Here is an 18,173-nt window from a genome sequence, read left to right as displayed (position 1 = left end):
GTGCACTCTCTCATTCGCTAAGCTGAACAGCCAATCAGAGTTCTGTCTCACCGACGGCCCAATGTGGATTCAACAGGCTGAATTGGCCCTTAAAACTCAGACGGCATCTGACTAGAGCCAACCGTGCGGAACACACCAAAAAAACGAAGATGACCGACGCTCAAAAATGGTCTAACACTGCCAGAAGGCCGACCGGCTTGGTGTGTTATACCTTCATCTAATCGATTTTTGAAGGCAGCATAGATGTATCCTTCACTGCCTTTGATTTCCCACAATCCTGTGCTTCCCATTCTGTGACAGATGAGCTAAAAAAATAAATAAAATAAAAACGATGTCTGAAAGATGTGGTTTGTGTTCAGTTTGTGTGTAAATGTAAGTTTTTGACCAACGTTTTCCACTTCTGATGTCACTTCTAGCGAGAAATTACTATTATAGTAATAAAATATTTGTTTCGTTATCACCAAAGCTTGCTCTATTTTGCTGTAGATCATTACGCTACCACAGAAGTCTGTCTGAAATCATTTTCGTGAGATACCTTCATGTGGAAACGCTGCCTACAAAGTCATCGCCTGATAAGCGAGGCAACAAGTCAGCTGCCTAAATTTTCGGACGCAGCCGATGTCTCTCTTATTTAATACACCAATCTGGGGTCTTGGAGTCTTCATGAGCTGATGAGTTGAATCAGGTGTGTTTGATTAGTGAGACATCTAACTGTGCAGCGCTGGCAGTACTCCACACCCAGGGTTGGGAACAACTGTCCTAGATACATACAACACACAATGCCCTACAGTGCCAGAAATAGTGATAATCTCATAATTGATGGAGCTTACATAAGTAATCCATGAGTATTTGGAGTTGATCAGAAATAATCTTGAAGTGTTAGGCGGTGATGCATCCCCAGTGTGACTCATAAATGTCAAGTTTACTTCATCTTCTCTTTTTAGAATACCGTATATCTGGCTCTGCCTGTTAGTGCTTTTCCAGCAACTGCTCTCATCAGTGATTTAACAATTATAATGACTGCATACATAGATAATATGCACTAAACTGAATTTTTTTTAGGACATTCAAGATACTAATAATTCTAGCTTTTGTGGGACTGAGGAGTCAAAATCATCCAGAAAGATGTAAACTGACTTTCCCTAAAGAGATATATCACCCGAAAATGAAAATTCCTCGTGCCTTTCCAAACCTGACTTGCTTTTTTCAGTGGAGCACAAATGAAGATATCTTTACAAAAATATAGACACATTTATATATATATATATATATATATATATATATATATATATATATATCTGAAGTGACACTTATGTGATCTACATAATTAATAATTCATGATTCATTCTCTTAGAAACAATAATAGTCATACATCAGTACATTCCCACCATTTCAAGACTGCACAATGCGCTAAAATGATATAACAACGACACTATAACAACACAGTCAAAGGTGCCAAACAAACCATGTTAAATCAGGGCCTTTTCCCTTTCTGATATCGTGTTATAGACACTCCTCACTTCTCTTGTATGCAAGCTTACTTTCTCAGGATCTCTGCTCCTGTGCTATGGCCCCTCTGGAGTCCCCCACCCCCTCCGGGTTCAGTTGCCCCCATTGTTCGTATGTCTGGAACAGCGCTCCTGGCTGCAAGAGACTTGAATAAGGGACACCCAACCCCCTCTACCCTTCTTCACCCACGGTCCAACTCTGTCACCCGCCCTGAAGTTTTTTTTTTTATTAAAGTAACACTGTGCTCTTATGATGGGGATCCAAACATTTACAATCAAGCCCCCAACCCTCTCCCACACACACACACACACACACACGTTGATAAAGGCAAATGCCATGTCTTTTCCGGCCCTTCTGAAATCCAGCTGCTGGGAAAGTTCATGGTCAGCTGATTGTGCTCTGCCCCCCTCCATCTCTGAACAGAATTAAACAGAGGAGATTGGAGAAGAAGAGAAGAAAGAGCCTGCTGGCGTATCTCCAGTGCTGTGGCCACATCAGACTAACAAAACCTCTTGATCTGCACTAAACATGACACAGGAGCAGGGCTGTATAACCAGCATAAACATCAAGAGGGACAAACAATTTTTAGATTTGGTCTGCGATTTTCAGTATTTGATTACATCTAGAAGCTTGTCTATCATCACCATCATCATAGTTTATGATGTCATGGTGAAGGCTTAATTTTTACATATACATATATGTGTGTATATATAGCCTATATATATATACACACACACACATACACACACACATATATATATATATATATATATATATATATATATATATATATATATATATATATATATATATATATATACACACACATACATATATATATATATATATGTGTGTGTGTGTGTGTGTGTGTGTGTGTGTATATATATATATACGTGTGTGTGTGTGTGTGTGTGTGTGTGTGTGTGTGTGTGTGTGTGTGTGTGTGTGTGTGTGTGTGTGTACTACCATTCAAAAGTAAAATAATGTTTTTTAATACTTCAGCAAGAAAATACAATGTACAGAGCTTGTACAGAAAATCCAATGATAATGTTATAAAAGATTTCTATTTTAAATAAACGCTGTTCTTTTGAACTTTCCATTCATCAAAGAATCCTGAAAATTTTTATCAGTTTCTACAGCAAATCAGCATATTAGAATGATTTCTGAAAAATCATGATCGTGACACTGAAGACTGGAGTGATGATGCAGTAAATTCAGCTGTGACACCACAGCTATACATTTTATTATTAAATATATTAAAATAGAAAACAGTTATTTTGAATTTAAATATCAGCCTTGGTTAGCATACAATACTTTTAAACACACACACACACACGTTACATGTTTACATGCACTTTAAAAGTTTGATTTACATCTGACTTAAGTTAAAATAGAAATCTTTTATAACATTATCATTGGATTTTCTGTACAAGCTCTGTACATTGTATTTTCTTGCTGAAGTATTAAAAAACATTATTTTACTTTTGAATGGTAGCACACACACACACGTATATATATATATACACACACACACACATATATATATACAGTATATATATATATATATATATATATACACACACACACATACACACACACACACACACACACACACACACACACACACACACATATATATATATACACACATACATACACAGTATGTGTGTGTGCGTGTATATATGTGTATGTATATATATATAATTTGAGAGAAATTCATTCACATCTGTCATTGTCAATCATGGGAATTTGTAGGCCAGATGCAGAATGAAGTTGACAGTTGAATGAAGGTTAGGAATGATACCATGTGAGAGAACAAAGAAAGAAAGAAAGAAAGGAGGACCATGTACATAAATATTCTACTCAGAAGTGTCACCTAGTATAATTGCTGATGGGAGTGGCATGCATTTCTGCTGCAGTGTCCAATCCATCCCTGCAGAGACCAGTAACACCTTTAGCCCCACCTAGCACAATACACTACAGTACACAACGCCTCTGCTCTGACCCATCATTTGCTTTTGGTTTTGAGTTGACCACATGACATCACTCACCAAGACATCACAGATAAACTATTACCAACAAATATAATTCTTATTTTAAGTGTGCCATCACATCCTCTAACTAAAACTTGCTGTTACATACTTATTAATCTTCTTGACAGTCATTAGTAACGCATTACACTTGGATATTCTGGAAGAACTTTCAGAGCTTAGCGCCAATAATAATCTACAGGACTGAAATGCGGTGTTAGAAATAACAAAACTTCAGAATGAAGCAGCACACCATACTTAGTTCTCACATTTAAAGGTGTGATTATCACACAGACTCTCTCACACTAACACAACATTTCCCTAGTCATCAAGCCATATGCATAACAGAAAGGACTATTTTGCACTAAGATGGATAAATCCTAATCATGATTCAGTTCATGTGATGTACCTCAGACAACATTAAACATAAAACAAATACTAAAGATAAGGTTGGAAAGGTTTTTTAGCGTGTTATTAAGTAAATAAACTTCAAATACACAAACTGATGTAATATTTAAATGTAGAGATTGTATTATCTTCACAAAGACAAATCAGCTAAAAACAAAAAGTGCAAAATAATGATAACATGCCTATAAAGAAACAACCACTTAGCTCCATCAAATTCAACAGCTTTCTCTTATTTGACTTGCTTATCTTATCTTTCCTGCCACTTTCCAGTGAATTAATACATTTAGCTGCAAACTAAACCAAGGACAAAAACAGCTCACTGTTGTATTTTTCAGATTTCACACAGATAAACTGCTCAGACAGCTCCAGATATATTACAACAGCATTAGACCACAGTCCACCTCAGAGAACAATGGTGGCAAATCAAAGCCATGGGGTCAAAGTTTACATTTTTACTGACCACTGCTAAACAGTGTCTAATCAAATACAATTAGACCAAAACAAGCTCCTCGATATGACCTTATGCCTCGGGCACTGAGTGCAGATAAACATTAGTGCGCAAAGACATAATTAGGATCACAAGCTTACGAGAGTGCAGCGGTTATGACCTAGTTCCTACCTTCTGAAGGCTTGTAGGGTTGAGTTGGGTTTTGTCAATGATTTTTATTGCAACCTGAGAAGAGACAAAGTTAAAAATCATCAGAATGCAGCTGACACATTGACTTGACAACTAAATTGCAAATAAAAGGAGCAATCACCTGTTAAATTATGCTAACTGCGCACACCTCAGTAGGTTGATAACATAATTGCTTTTGGTCAAGGTGTGACAAACCAGATGAGCAAATGTAAAAAAGTTATTATATACATTTTTCATTTGGCTCAAAAAGTACAGCAGAGACCAGTCTGGTCACAAAGTAGAACAAGAAGTTTTACCTAAGAGTCAATCAGAGGAGCCTTGAGAATCTTTATTCATTTAATTCCCCACATTAATATACATCTTACCTCCTTGCCGGTCAAAATATGGCGTGCCAACTTCACTTTGGCGAAATTGCCCTTGCCGATGGTCTTGAGCAGCCGGTAGTTGCCGATGTGTGGCAGTTCGTCCGAGCAGGAGGCGATGGAATTCCGGCAACGGGCTCCGAGTGAGCGACTCGACCATCCCGAGCCCTTCTCTGAACGACTGGCTGAGAGAGAGGCATGCTGGGGGTTAAAGAGAAAACGTTACTCATGATGACCAAGCTCAATAAAAGGCAATGTTATTTCAGTGTAGAATATTCAGCACATGAATTCATAATCTTGCAAAATGTAAATAAATTCAGCTTCAAGAAGTTCACCCCAAAATGAATAATCTGTCATAATTTACACACCCTCACGTCATTCCAAACCTTTATGATTTTGGAACATAAAAGATATTTTGGAGAACGTTTTTTGTCCAAACAATGTCCAATCAATAGGGTTTAAAAAATTGGACCTGACTTTCCTTGTATGAAAAACAAAACAAAAAAACATTGGGGCATTTTTCAAAATATATTTTTTGTGTGAGTTCCACAGAAGAAAGAATGTCATAAATGTCTGGATCAAATTTAACCAGATTTAGATGGGTACACTTAACAGTGTTGTTATAGTTTTTGTTAATTGAAATAAAGCTGAAATTAAATAAAATATAATATTAGCTGAAAAACCTAAACCGAAAAATTATTTTCAAATAACTGAAATGAAAGTACTACAACTTAAAACTCAAATAAATATAAATTAAAACAAAAGAGAAATATAAAATAAAGCACAAAACAAAATGACTAAAAATGAAACTCATTTGAGTGTATACACTAAAAATAACACTGCTTCAAATCTCAACATACTTTAGGCAAAAGTTTTTGTGGTTTCTCCAAGAAAAGCTAATCTCTGCTTTGCTATACATTGCTGACATGTTTCATGTCTGGCTGTTCAAAGATCTTAAGTCTTAAATCTAATCTATCCAGGAATGCATTGCGACACTAAACTGCACTCGCACCTTGATGCAATGTGACGCATGTGGCATTCTCAGCCGGACACTGATCATTCTATGTGGGTACAGAATAATCAAAAAACAAATACAGAATGCATCTTATCCTTGAATTCTGACCAAAAATATCTGGATTTATTGCTTGTAGATTCTATATTCTAGAGTATAAGGATATATTACATATAGTACATCTTTATGAGGGGATATATTTTCTATAGTATCATGAGCTCAAATTTTTGTGATGGGAACATCTTTTCACACCAATAAGGCTCTTTTAGTGACCCTATCCCCACACCCCCTATTCCCAACAGTTTGACCATATCATGCTGACATAGACCTCATCGCCTGTCACCCACCCATCCTCCTCCACCACCGCCCACTGCCCCACCCTGTCCAAGCCACACACACATTGATTGTTCCACTGCTGCTCTCTGTCTGATTGCCCTTGCAATTTATATGAGAAGGTGGGGGCAGGGTGTAGAGGAAGAGGGTTTCTCAGTGAAAGCAATATGTCACTGAAATAGATGGTTTAGATGGGGGAAGAAAGCACCTTGCTATGGAGAACAATAAATGATGTTGCATTTAGATATTCAGTTTCCTCCCACTTAGTGTTTACATGCACTTTAAAAGTTTGATTTACATCTGACTTAAGTCATGTAAATGCTTTATTGCACCCAAAGTCACACCAGTCTGATTTTTGCAAACATTTTATTTAAGGTGTGGTCATGTTAGCAAAATTTTGTGCCCAAAAAATCTATTATACACAGTCAATAGTGTAGCAATGCATAAAACACTCCTCACACAGAAGTCACTTTCAAACCAAGCAGATTTCAACGGAGTGAATTCTCATGACCAACTTGAACACAAATGAAATCTTCAAATTCCGATTGTATGGATTCCTATCGAAATTACTGGATTTTGAACGCAAAATTTTAGCAAGCAACACTAAATATTACATTGTGCTTTTTCTACGAAACACAGAGGTGACTCTTCTTTAATCTTTCAAATATTAAATTACGTGTGTATCATGTACATTTAGAGATGAAGTCTGTAGTTCAACAACATGCAGGAGCTTAAAGGGTTATTTCACCCCAAAAAATATATTTTTAATGAAATCTGAGCATAAACATTGATCAGCGAACATTAACAGAAGCTCAACTGAAACCTGCTTGATGCGTGAGAACAAACCTCTTGCAGAAGCTCAAACGTACTGCGCAACACGAGAATGAACCTCATTGGTTCTTGCAGAAGCTCAAACGTGCTGCGTAACACGAGAATTAACCTCACTGGTTCTTGCAGAAGCTCAAACGTGCTGCGTAACATGAGAATTAACCTCACTGGTTCTTGCAGAAGCTCAAACGTGCTGCGTAACACGAGAATTAACCTCATTGGTTCTTGCAGAAGCTCAAACGTGCTGCGCAACACAAGAATGAACCTCATTGGTTCTTGCAGAAGCTCAAACGTGCTGCGCAACACAAGAATGAACCTCATTGGTTCTTGCAGAAACTCAAACGTGCTGCGTAACACGAGAATGAACCTCATTGGTTCTTGCAGAAGCTCAAACGTGCTGCGTAACACGAGAATGAACCTCATTGGTTCTTGCAGAAGCTAAAACGTGCTGCGTAACACGAGAATAAACCTCACTGGTTCTTGCAGAAGCTCAAACGTGCTGCGTAACACGAGAATGAACCTCATTGGTTCTTGCAGAAGCTCAAACGTGCTGCGTAACACGAGAATAAACCTCACTGGTTCTTGCAGAAACTCAAACGTGCTGCGTAACACGAGAATGAACCTCATTGGTTCTTGCAGAAGCTCAAACGTGCTGCGTAACACGAGAATGAACCTCATTGGTTCTTGCAGAAGCCAAGACGTGCTGCGTAACACGAGAATTAACCTCATTGGTTCTTGCAGAAACTCAAACGTGCTGCGTAACACAAGAATTAACCTCATTGGTTCTTGCAGAAGCTAAAACGTGCTGCGTAACACGAGAATGAACCTCATTGGTTCTTGCAGAAGCTCAAACGTGCTGCGTAACATGAGAATGAACCTCATTGGTTCTTGCAGAAGCTCAAACGTACTGCGTAACACGAGAATGAACCTCATTGGTTCTTGCAGAAGCTCAAACGTGCTGCGTAACACGAGAATGAACCTCATTGGTTCTTGCAGAAGCTAAAACGTGCTGCGTAACACGAGAATGAACCTCACTGGTTCTTGCAGAAGCTCAAACGTGCTGCGTAACACGAGAATGAACCTCACTGGTTCTTGCAGAAGCTCAAACGTGCTGCGTAACACGAGAATGAACCTCACTGGTTCTTGCAGAAGCTCAAACGTGCTGCGTAACACGAGAATGAACCTCATTGGTTCTTGCAGAAGCTCAAACGTGCTGCGTAACACGAGAATGAACCTCATTGGTTCTTGCAGAAGCTCAAACGTGCTGCGTAACACGAGAATGAACCTCATTGGTTCTTGCAGAAGCTCAAACGTGCTGCGTAACACGTGAATTAACCTCATTGGTTCTTGCAGAAGCTCAAACGTGCTGCGTAACACGAGAATGAACCTCATTGGTTCTTGCAGAAGCTCAAACGTGCTGCGTAACATGAGAATGAACCTCATTGGTTCTTGCAGAAGCTCAAACGTGCTGCGTAACACGAGAATGAACCTCACTGGTTCTTGCAGAAGCTCAAACGTGCTGCGTAACACGAGAATGAACCTCATTGGTTCTTGCAGAAGCTCAAACGTGCTGCGTAACACGAGAATGAACCTCATTGGTTCTTGCAGAAGCTCAAACGTGCTGCGTAACACGAGAATGAACCTCATTGGTTCTTGCAGAAGCTCAAACGTGCTGCGTAACACGTGAATTAACCTCATTGGTTCTTGCAGAAGCTCAAACGTGCTGCGTAACACGAGAATGAACCTCATTGGTTCTTGCAGAAGCTCAAACGTGCTGCGTAACATGAGAATGAACCTCATTGGTTCTTGCAGAAGCTCAAACGTGCTGCGTAACACGAGAATGAACCTCACTGGTTCTTGCAGAAGCTCAAACGTGCTGCGTAACACGAGAATGAACCTCATTGGTTCTTGCAGAAGCTCAAACGTGCTGCGTAACACGAGAATGAACCTCATTGGTTCTTGCAGAAGCTCAAACGTGCTGCGTAACATGAGAATGAACCTCATTGGTTCTTGCAGAAGCTCAAACGTACTGCGTAACACGAGAATGAACCTCATTGGTTCTTGCAGAAGCTCAAACGTGCTGCGTAACACGAGAATGAACCTCACTGGTTCTTGCAGAAGCTCAAACGTGCTGCGTAACACGAGAATGAACCTCACTGGTTCTTGCAGAAGCTCAAACGTGCTGCGTAACACGAGAATGAACCTCACTGGTTCTTGCAGAAGCTCAAACGTGCTGCGTAACACGAGAATGAACCTCATTGGTTCTTGCAGAAGCTCAAACGTGCTGCGTAACACGAGAATGAACCTCATTGGTTCTTGCAGAAGCTCAAACGTGCTGCGTAACACGAGAATGAACCTCATTGGTCCTTGCAGAAGCTCAAACGTGCTGCGTAACACGTGAATTAACCTCATTGGTTCTTGCAGAAGCTCAAACGTGCTGCGTAACACGTGAATTAACCTCATTGGTTTTCGCACGTCAAGCAGACATGCTTCAGTTTCCGTTTACCTCAACTGATGTGTGCGTTGATGAATGTTTCATGTGAATAAAAGCCTAAATTCAATCTGTTCATCATTTAAAGCGATCATTTCTCTTCAGAAAATTTGGACTAATTATAGATTGTAAAACCATTCTCTTTATGACCTTTTTGAAGCTTCAAAGTGGTAGTTGCATAGCGGTCTATGGAGGGACAGAAAGCTCTCAGATTATCTTAATTTGTGTTCCGAAGATGAAAGAAAGTCTTATAGGTTTGAAACGACATGAGGGTGAGTAATGAATGACAGAATTTTCATTTTTGGGTGAACTATCCCTTTAATTATAACTGCAGATTTAAAAATATGTATTGATCTAGACCTGGTAGGACTATGCAGCGCCCAAGACATAATTCCATAATAACATGATTCTAGAGTCCCACCCCAGACTGAGACAATAGACCGCCTATCTAGCCTGCATCCTGCTCATGGTAGGATAGAAGCACATGTGAAGGGGGTAGAGATGGGTCAGGGTCAGGGTCAACCCATCCAGACACACATCCTGCTATTGCATCTTATGACTTACTCCCAAAATCCATTTACAGGGGTCTATGTCCTGTCCTGCCCTGTGAAGCTTTGCATTTGGCATTGCAGAAAACCAGTTTCCTCTGTGCTGATTTCTTTCACAGCGTTTCCTTGAAATGAATGCACAACAATGTGTTTTAGTCGTTCACAACATCACTATGCAATATTGTGTTGATGTGAGATAAAAGTCTGTGGGGAAACAGGTGTACGCTTGAGCCAGGTGTGAAGAACCCAGCCAAAACTCAAACGTGCATGGTTTCCTGTCTTGGATAGATGTTTTGCTTTCCTTTTGTAACAGTTTTCTGGTGTGGCTTCCAGAGTAAATGCTTGCAACAAAGCTTTCCGCTTCTTAAACAGGTTCAGTGTAAAAGGCTTTATTGGTTTGTTCACTCTTTATAGGTTTATGGTTCACTGACATGGAAATAAAACAAACAATATATTGACTTCTAAAGCCACTTTTTGTAATGTCTACTCAAAGATTTGCTTATCTGCCACAAAATTAACAGGCTGCATGCAAACACGAACATGCTACGTAACCAGTGTAGCCCAATTCTCGACATGATTTGCAGCATTAGAAGAGAAAGAATTTCCTCACAAGCAAAATGGACATAACTGAAATATACCTAAATGAATCAAAATTAAAATCAAATAAAGAGCTTGTGAATCAGAATCAAACTGATTCTGGAAATCTGCATCAGTACCCAGCCCTGCATAATAACTGTTATTAATTATCAAGCATATCATGCAATTAATTTGATAACATTTTAGCTGAATGACAGTCCCACTTTGAAAGATTCATGCTAACACGGATAATTTACATAGTTATTGTGAGTCAAACAAATCAAGAGCTTGTGAATCGGAATAAAATTGAATCTGGAAATCTGTATCAATAATATCCCACCTTGGCAATTTACTGTGATAAATTATTCAGCACATCAGAATAGCATTTAATTAAACACATAAAATGTTTAACTGAATGACCGTCCTACTTTGACAGGTTAATTAAAAAAATGGATAATTCACATGGTTATTGTGAGATTCATATATTTAAATGAACATGCAATCTTTCTGTATTCAGCAGATGACCAAATTCTAAGACACTGCCTCAACACCGACTCAGGCCTTGTGACTGAAATGCTATTAGCCCCTATGCTACTTGTTACCCTTAAGTAAGTGTCTCTGCCATGAGTGAAACATCTGAATAACTAATGGTGCAATCCTCATGACTACAGAGCAAAAGTCTCACCTTGGCATCAGATGAGAGAGCCAAACAAAAAGCCCCAGCTGAGGCCCATCTGCTAGCCGCACTCTGCAACCCCCCTCCCCATCAACTAGTAACATAACCCCCTCATGTGCCCGCACACACATAAGCCAAATACACAAGGAGACAACATCAATATCAGTTGTCAAGAGCAACTATTGGCTTGGCAACGAAACAGGGGGTGCCACAATACTTCCACAATGACTAGCACAAAAAACATGCTGATTGTGTGATTGTCGCTCATGGTCTAAACACCCTCTTGATTCAAAAACATGCTCAGAGTTAAAGGTTCGACTAGATAAACATGTTTTACTTGTAGTAGCTGGCCAAACCAAACGATAACTGCATTGTGGTGGACAACATAATGCATTAACTTAGGCTGACTTGAAGACACTGATATACTGGACTGGATATTTACCACAGTAACATTAACACAACAAACTAGTAGTGCTATGAACAAGACATGCCACAGACTTAGACCAACCAAGAAGCAAATGCTCTTTATAAAAGATGCGCCTTCAACTTCAGTTTCTTTGCTTTCTTCACAGAAGACACAATAACCTCTTTATTCAGAACATGAATGTCTAGGCCTAGGTTTCACTGGTTCCTCAAAAAAAAAAAGCCACCCGGCGTGTGGTACCCCTGCCTATCTGAACTTTACATTGGATCAGCTTTCGTGCTTTACTGAGGAACAATGAAAAACCAATCCGCTCAGTGAATTTCTTCTGGCTGATAGTGGAGGTATAATGTCCAGTTACAACTATCTTTTAAAGGGTGTGATAGTGTGTTACTGTTTCTCTTGAAGGGGTCAAAATATAAATAAATTATTTGACAGACTTTAACAACCATTTCCACCCTCTCTTCAGATTTAAACAAGCTGTTTGTTGCTGCTGTCCCTTTAAGAATTATATGGAAGGGAAATAAGAGACCGGGTGCAATATAGTTTGCATTACTCCATCATTCAACAAAAAATTGCATTAATTTCACGCAATTAGTTCATTAAATTGTCACAGGTTCATAAAACAATCAAATTGTTACTATCACATTAAAATAAAGACAGATCTGGTTGAAAATAAACTTCAGCCAACACTGGGATCCTTCAGAATGATGTGCAGTGTGGTAGGTGCTACACATCCAGGAACAGCACATGGTTTTGCAGACTTGTTATTCATCTTAAGGTGCGGTCACATTAGTGAAATTTCATGGGCAAAAAAAGTCCATTGTCCATTCATTAGTAGTAGTGCAGTGATATATGAAGCACCACCCACACATAAGTCACTTTCAAACAGGAGATTTGCAGATGTGACTGCACCTTTGCACAATATATCAGTACATCAGTTATCAGCCAATATTAGAGATTTTTGTTATTATCTGTATCGGTCACTCTTAAAGTTTTAATTGAAATTTATTTTGACAAAATAGTACAATGCAGTAGAATTCCATTTATCAGCTTATCAGAATCATCCAGAATTTTAGGAATCATATTCTTATCATATCATTAGCTCTTATGTATAGAATAATAGTAGCATATCTTTCCTTTTCCTCATTACCTCATTGTGACTGGAAGGGCCAAATCTCTAAACACTGAAAATATGTCTTTGTAAATGATGTGTTAGAGTGTAAAAACACGTAACAGATCAGCAATGAGGAAGTCGATTGCGTGAACAATTACGCACTTTACCAATCAGTTTCCTCTTTTGATGTTTCGACACTTCAGCATAAGTTAAACGTCCACACAGTAGCTAACACATGAATAATTAGCGTTTCAAACGAGAGATTTTTAGCTGATATAGACATCATTTAAAGTGTCTGCTCCTCTGTGAAAGCTGCAAGCTTCTTCACATAATCAAAATCAACATTTGCGCAAATTTACAGAGTCTAGGTCAAGTCAAACAAAATGATGCAATTCTAACATCTTATTTTCCACCCGTACCATTTTCTTTGGATAAGCTGTTACAATGTGATGGTTATCAAGATGGCTGCCATTATAGAAAAAATTTGACCTCGCAAATGAACATGAATTCATTTTCACATATGCCCTTAGATGTACTGAACATTCTGGGCTTCCTTCTTGACCCAGTCCTCGCACAACTTGTATTTGACAGACAACATGATGTTTCTCTGCCCTAAATGGAATCTGTGGATTCACTTGCAGGCTCTATGTTTTGACATCATCGTTCCACTCTTGTTCCATGGCTAGACAGAGAGTTTAAATAACCTCCCAGATCGGTAGACACATTTCCTATTGTGTTTGCTTTGCTCGCTATCTCATCCCTTCACATCAGCTCTCATCATTCTAGATTAGAGGGTCTTGCAGTGCCTCTGTGTGACATGCCACACTGTTTGTGTCTGTGCTGGCAGAGGTTCTGGATAATTGAAGCAAAATATGCAAACTTTTCAATTATCTTCAATCATTCATGTATCCAACCACTCCTTTTTCTTTATGTATGCTTCTTTATTTTTCAGTCTATGACCATCTCCACTAAGTCGCTGTTTAGGGATCCCTTTGTCTTAATAGTTTTTGCATAACATATAATCCGACTTTAGATTACAGTAGCAATAAATACAAGCAATCAACTTCCTCCAAAGCAATCAAATTCTGAAATGTGATGTGTACAGCAGATGTATTTTACATCTCCTAAAGAACTATTTAATACCCAAGCCAGGTAAATGGACACCTGACATGAAATCCCACTTATAAAGAGCTTTGGTAACAATAAGTACACAGAACACATGTGACAGTTTGAGGAGGAAATAGAGAGGCAGTTCTTACAAAATGTGTGAAAGACATATTTGCAACAGTCTACATGATTGGCCACAGATAAATACTTGTTGTTTGCCACATTATGAAAACAAATTCCAGAAACAGATCTTAAGAAAGGAACCAAATAAAAGAAAATTCTGACATCAATGACTCACTTCAAAAGCTACATGCCTTCTAATTTACATTTCAGTCTTTTCATGACTTAAAATGTATAATGCACAAGTCAATCTGACTACTTTTTAATAAAATAAACTGGTATACAAGTTTGTAAGTAGACAAAAAACAACTTTAAATTGTATAAACTGTGCGCTTAAATAAGGTACTGACCTTGCTACCTTGCAAACATGTTTTTGTGTTGTTTTGATATGCTCTGTGTGTTAAGAATGTTGCAATAAAATGCCAGGAACCTGTTTACATATGCATGTGCACATCATAAACCAAAAGCAACTTTTTAAGCTTTCAATTAAAATACAACAAAAATGTTATTCCATTTTGGCAAATGCACAAAGATGTCACCAAATATTCCAGACTGGGGAAGGGCAACAGTAAAATGAAATAAAACTGCCCATTGATCGAGCACTAATCTGAATGTTGATGGTTTATAACACTGTTTATCGATAGATAGCTCGGCCTCTGAAAGCTGAATTCACACTGATTCACAAAGAAGTGGGTTTACTTTGCATCACATTCAAGTACACAAGTACCATTTTGCACCAGGGCACGAATAGGCCTAACATAGGTTGCAAATGAATCTTCCACAAATTAAACCCAACAGAAGGTCTGTAAAAGAGTCCCTTTCTCCATGATCTAAACAATAAAAACGTTGTAGATATACCCTCAATAGTGTCAATATGTCATTTGTGACACTGTTTTCAGGGAGTGGCAGGTAGTTGTTCATTTTAAAATTCATGTTTTAGTCAATGCATCTCCTTCGTTTATGAAATAATTGAGACACAAACACAACTAATAACAGGTGAGCTCCGTAAAGATAATTTCTGGCTTCATGCCAATGCTCTTTACTAGCGATTAACGCGTCTAGAATCGAATATTTTCAATGAATCGGCTGAACTGGTTCGGAAAATCGGTCCGAATGAATTAATTTATTAATTGTTAGCGCGGTTCTTGAGAACCGATTAACGTTACTCTTTTTCGGTCCTGTCTGACTCATATTACGAGCTGAGTAGTCTACTGATGATAAGAGCATTTGGAGTGAACCGATGAATTGACAAACGGGCAAAAAAAGATACTTTAATAGCCAAATAACAGAAATATCACTAATGGACATTACGTGTTATAGGCTACTTTATGTCACACAAGTATGACTGTATGGCAGTTTTATTATCCACACATAAAAATTTAAAAATACACAATTTTTTGTCAAATGTAAATTAATTATTTAACGTCAATACAAATTATAGACCTATTTCGTTTTAGACTCTTTATGAGCTGAATCGTGGCTGCAACAACCGAACTAGGACACGTGAAATTACAAAAAACACCATTGTTGTTAAAAACGAATAGGAACAAACGTAATAAGCAGCAATATGTTACTAAACAGCACATTTAATAATATGTCGTAATAATCACGTGATGACGTACAGGAGTAGATGATAATGTTATTTTGAACCATTTCTTTGAAGCGAACTGTTTTGAAAGAACCGATTCGCATAAACGAGTCTCACTTCCTATCGCTAATTTTGACGACATACGTTCTAATCAAATGACGTAAGAAAGCTTTTAACTTACGTGGTCTGCATTCCTTTCGTTCCCAGGCTGCAGCGCTGCGCGTGAGGACATCGTCCCTGGAGCTTCAGCTTACAGCAATACTGGGTTTATTTCAGCGGTCCGTGTACAGTTGCTAATTGAATCAGCACAGACAGGAGAAGCAGTCCGTAGCCGAGCCAGTATCGCGAGGCTATCGCTGCCCTCTCCGACCACCAATACAGCGTTTTCCTTAAACAATCCTCATTTTTGGTCAAGTTTACTAGATTTTCTACGCAATGCTGATGGGAAGTGAACAAAGATCAAATAAATAAATAAATAAAAAGCTATATGATGCTCATGTCTGTGGAGGTTTGGCTAGCCGGAACAATAGATCATTTTGTACTTAGCTAAACGACAATTTTCCATCCAACAGTCCATACAGTCTCTGTTTTACAGAAATGTATGGTGAATCCTCAAGAATACGCCGTCAACGATTGTTTGTAGACCACGAGACAGACAGAATGAAAACAAAAGCAGAACAGAAGAGGAAAAGAAAAAATTAGCTACCGCAGCATCAAACAGGGAAAAACATCCTCATTTTTTTTCAATGAGTCTGGCTTGTCCAGAGAAAATAAACCACTCCCACGGACGCAGCGTCCCCTTCAAAGAGTCATCTGTGTACATTTCCAGGAAAACAATATATTAATAAATAAACAAACAACAGCGGATAGCCTACAATACGAAATACAATCTATTAAGCGTCTCTCGAGCACACTCCCGTCCCAACAAAGACCACTGAACAATATCCTTTTCGAAGAGGCAGGGAATGTCAATGTTCCCAAACATAAAAACTGTACAGTCGCTGTTAAATGTTCATCCCCAGCAGCGTGTGACACTGGCATCAAGGAAGGACGTCAGGAGAAAGAATAGGCTGGGCAGGGCTGCTGCGGCGGACGCTCACACACACCCTCCCCCATGGTCCTAAACACGCTGGCTGTTCGTTCATTCATTCATGTAGCTAGCAGACCCATCGCCAGACAAACAGGGTTATCGAATAAATGTGCACCACTCCTCCAGCTGGTCACTGTACGCTAGTACATTCTGGTGCTGGAAACTTGATTCAAAATGCATCTGCATAATAATAATCTGCATAGAATATATATGAATGTCGATGGATCTTCTGCATTGCTAAATTTAAAATAAAATGAGGATGTGAACAATATTGAGAAATGCATTAACCCCGCTGACAAAAGATTCTATTTCAAATAAATGCTGTTCTTTTGAACTTTCTATATCAGGAAACCTGAAAAATGAAACATTATTAGCGGTTTAAACCGTTTTCAACTCTGATAATGATAAGAAATTTGATGATTTTCGATGGTTTCTTGAGCACCAAATGTTCTGATGGATCATGTGACACTAAAGGAATATTCGGCTGCTGAAAATTCAGCTTTGCCATCACAGGAATAAATGACATTGAGATACAGTATATTCAAATATAAAGTTTATTTTTTTATTTCAATCATATTTCATCATATTTACCCAGGGGGCAAAACTCCTGGGTGGACAACCTTTTTTGCAGCTTAGATCATTTCTATGAGGTGTCCAGAACAACATACTAAAAGTCCTAAGAAATCCTAGTTGAGGAAATATGTTAAATTCTCATCAATCCGAGATGTGTGCCAATAAGGCAACAATACTCCCCAATGGGGCTATTTTTTTCTTTTACTCCTACCACAATAAAACTTTACACAATGAAAGTCTACAAGAAAAGTAAAACATTTTGTATTAGAAGTTTCTTTGAAAATGAATTTGAATATGCAAATGAGCAATATACTAATCGAATATGCCCAAAATACACCCTAATGGACTTATTTTTCCTTTACTCCTACCACAATCAAACCTCACACAGTGAAAGTATACATGAAAAGTAAAATGTTTTGTTTTACAAGTTTCTTTGAAAAATCTATTTTAAATATGCAAATGAGCTCAACACTAGGCCTAATTGACTTGTGGCCAAAAATACATAAAGTGGGAGAGAGGCCGCACTATGCTTAAATATATTTTTATTTTTATTTGCAAATAAAAATAAAAATATATTTAAGCATAGTGCGGCCTCTCTCCCACTTTATGTATTCTAATTATCTAGGCCAGCACTCTTAAAGTTGACAAGTAAACACACAAGTCAGAATAGCCATCTTAGTCATTAGTAACGTGGTGAGATTAAATTTTGGGCTGGTAGATTTACAAATGATTGGTATTGTTGGTAAG

The 18,173-nt window shown here is 38.3% G+C and overlaps 2 protein-coding genes across 8 annotated transcripts in view; both read right to left on the bottom strand.

Moving 5' to 3' along the window:
- mark4b (MAP/microtubule affinity-regulating kinase 4b) overlaps window positions 1-16,845 on the bottom strand; it is a 42,182-nt gene extending 25,337 nt beyond the window's left edge. For 3 of the 5 annotated variants that reach the window (XM_082178774.1, XM_082178775.1, XM_082178776.1), the window contains exons 1-3: window positions 15,945-16,841; window positions 4,950-5,147; window positions 4,567-4,620 (exon numbers count right to left, since the gene is read on the bottom strand). In XM_082178774.1, coding sequence (XP_082034900.1) covers window positions 4,567-4,620; window positions 4,950-5,147; window positions 15,945-15,995 — 303 coding nt within the window. In that variant the 5' untranslated portion in view covers window positions 15,996-16,841. Of the gene's footprint in view, window positions 1-4,566; window positions 4,621-4,949; window positions 5,148-15,944 lie in introns of all 5 variants that reach the window. The other 2 variants (XM_082178778.1, XM_082178777.1) reach the window with 2 other exon arrangements.
- On the bottom strand, window positions 7,092-15,938 carry LOC309505418 (uncharacterized protein). 3 transcript variants are annotated; one of them, XM_082178782.1, is made up of 2 exons: window positions 9,578-15,938; window positions 7,092-9,475 (listed from the first exon to the last, which is right to left on the bottom strand). In XM_082178782.1, the coding sequence occupies exons 1-2, from the start codon at window positions 9,580-9,582 to the stop codon at window positions 8,119-8,121; spliced, it is 1,362 nt and encodes a 453-aa protein (XP_082034908.1). In that variant the 5' UTR covers window positions 9,583-15,938; the 3' UTR covers window positions 7,092-8,118. The 3 variants fall into 3 exon arrangements, with proteins under 3 accessions (XP_082034908.1, XP_082034906.1, XP_082034907.1); XM_082178780.1 differs by having other exon boundaries at window positions 7,118-7,231; window positions 7,487-15,938; XM_082178781.1 differs by having other exon boundaries at window positions 7,351-7,384; window positions 7,487-15,938.
- Window positions 16,846-18,173: the final 1,328 nt, after the last annotated feature.

This window comes from Leuciscus leuciscus (assembly GCF_965113295.1).
Source record: "Leuciscus leuciscus genome assembly, chromosome: 9".
In the NCBI taxonomy this organism is placed as follows: domain Eukaryota; kingdom Metazoa; phylum Chordata; class Actinopteri; order Cypriniformes; family Leuciscidae; genus Leuciscus; species Leuciscus leuciscus.
The sequence above is the reverse complement of the archived record's forward strand: the minus strand, read 5'-3'. Positions and strand labels throughout refer to the sequence as shown.

Coding starts and splice junctions, on each gene's coding strand:
- LOC309505418 (XM_082178780.1), bottom strand. CDS start 9,582: ATGAGGTTAATTCACGTGTTACGCAGCACGTTTGAGCTTCTGCAAGAA.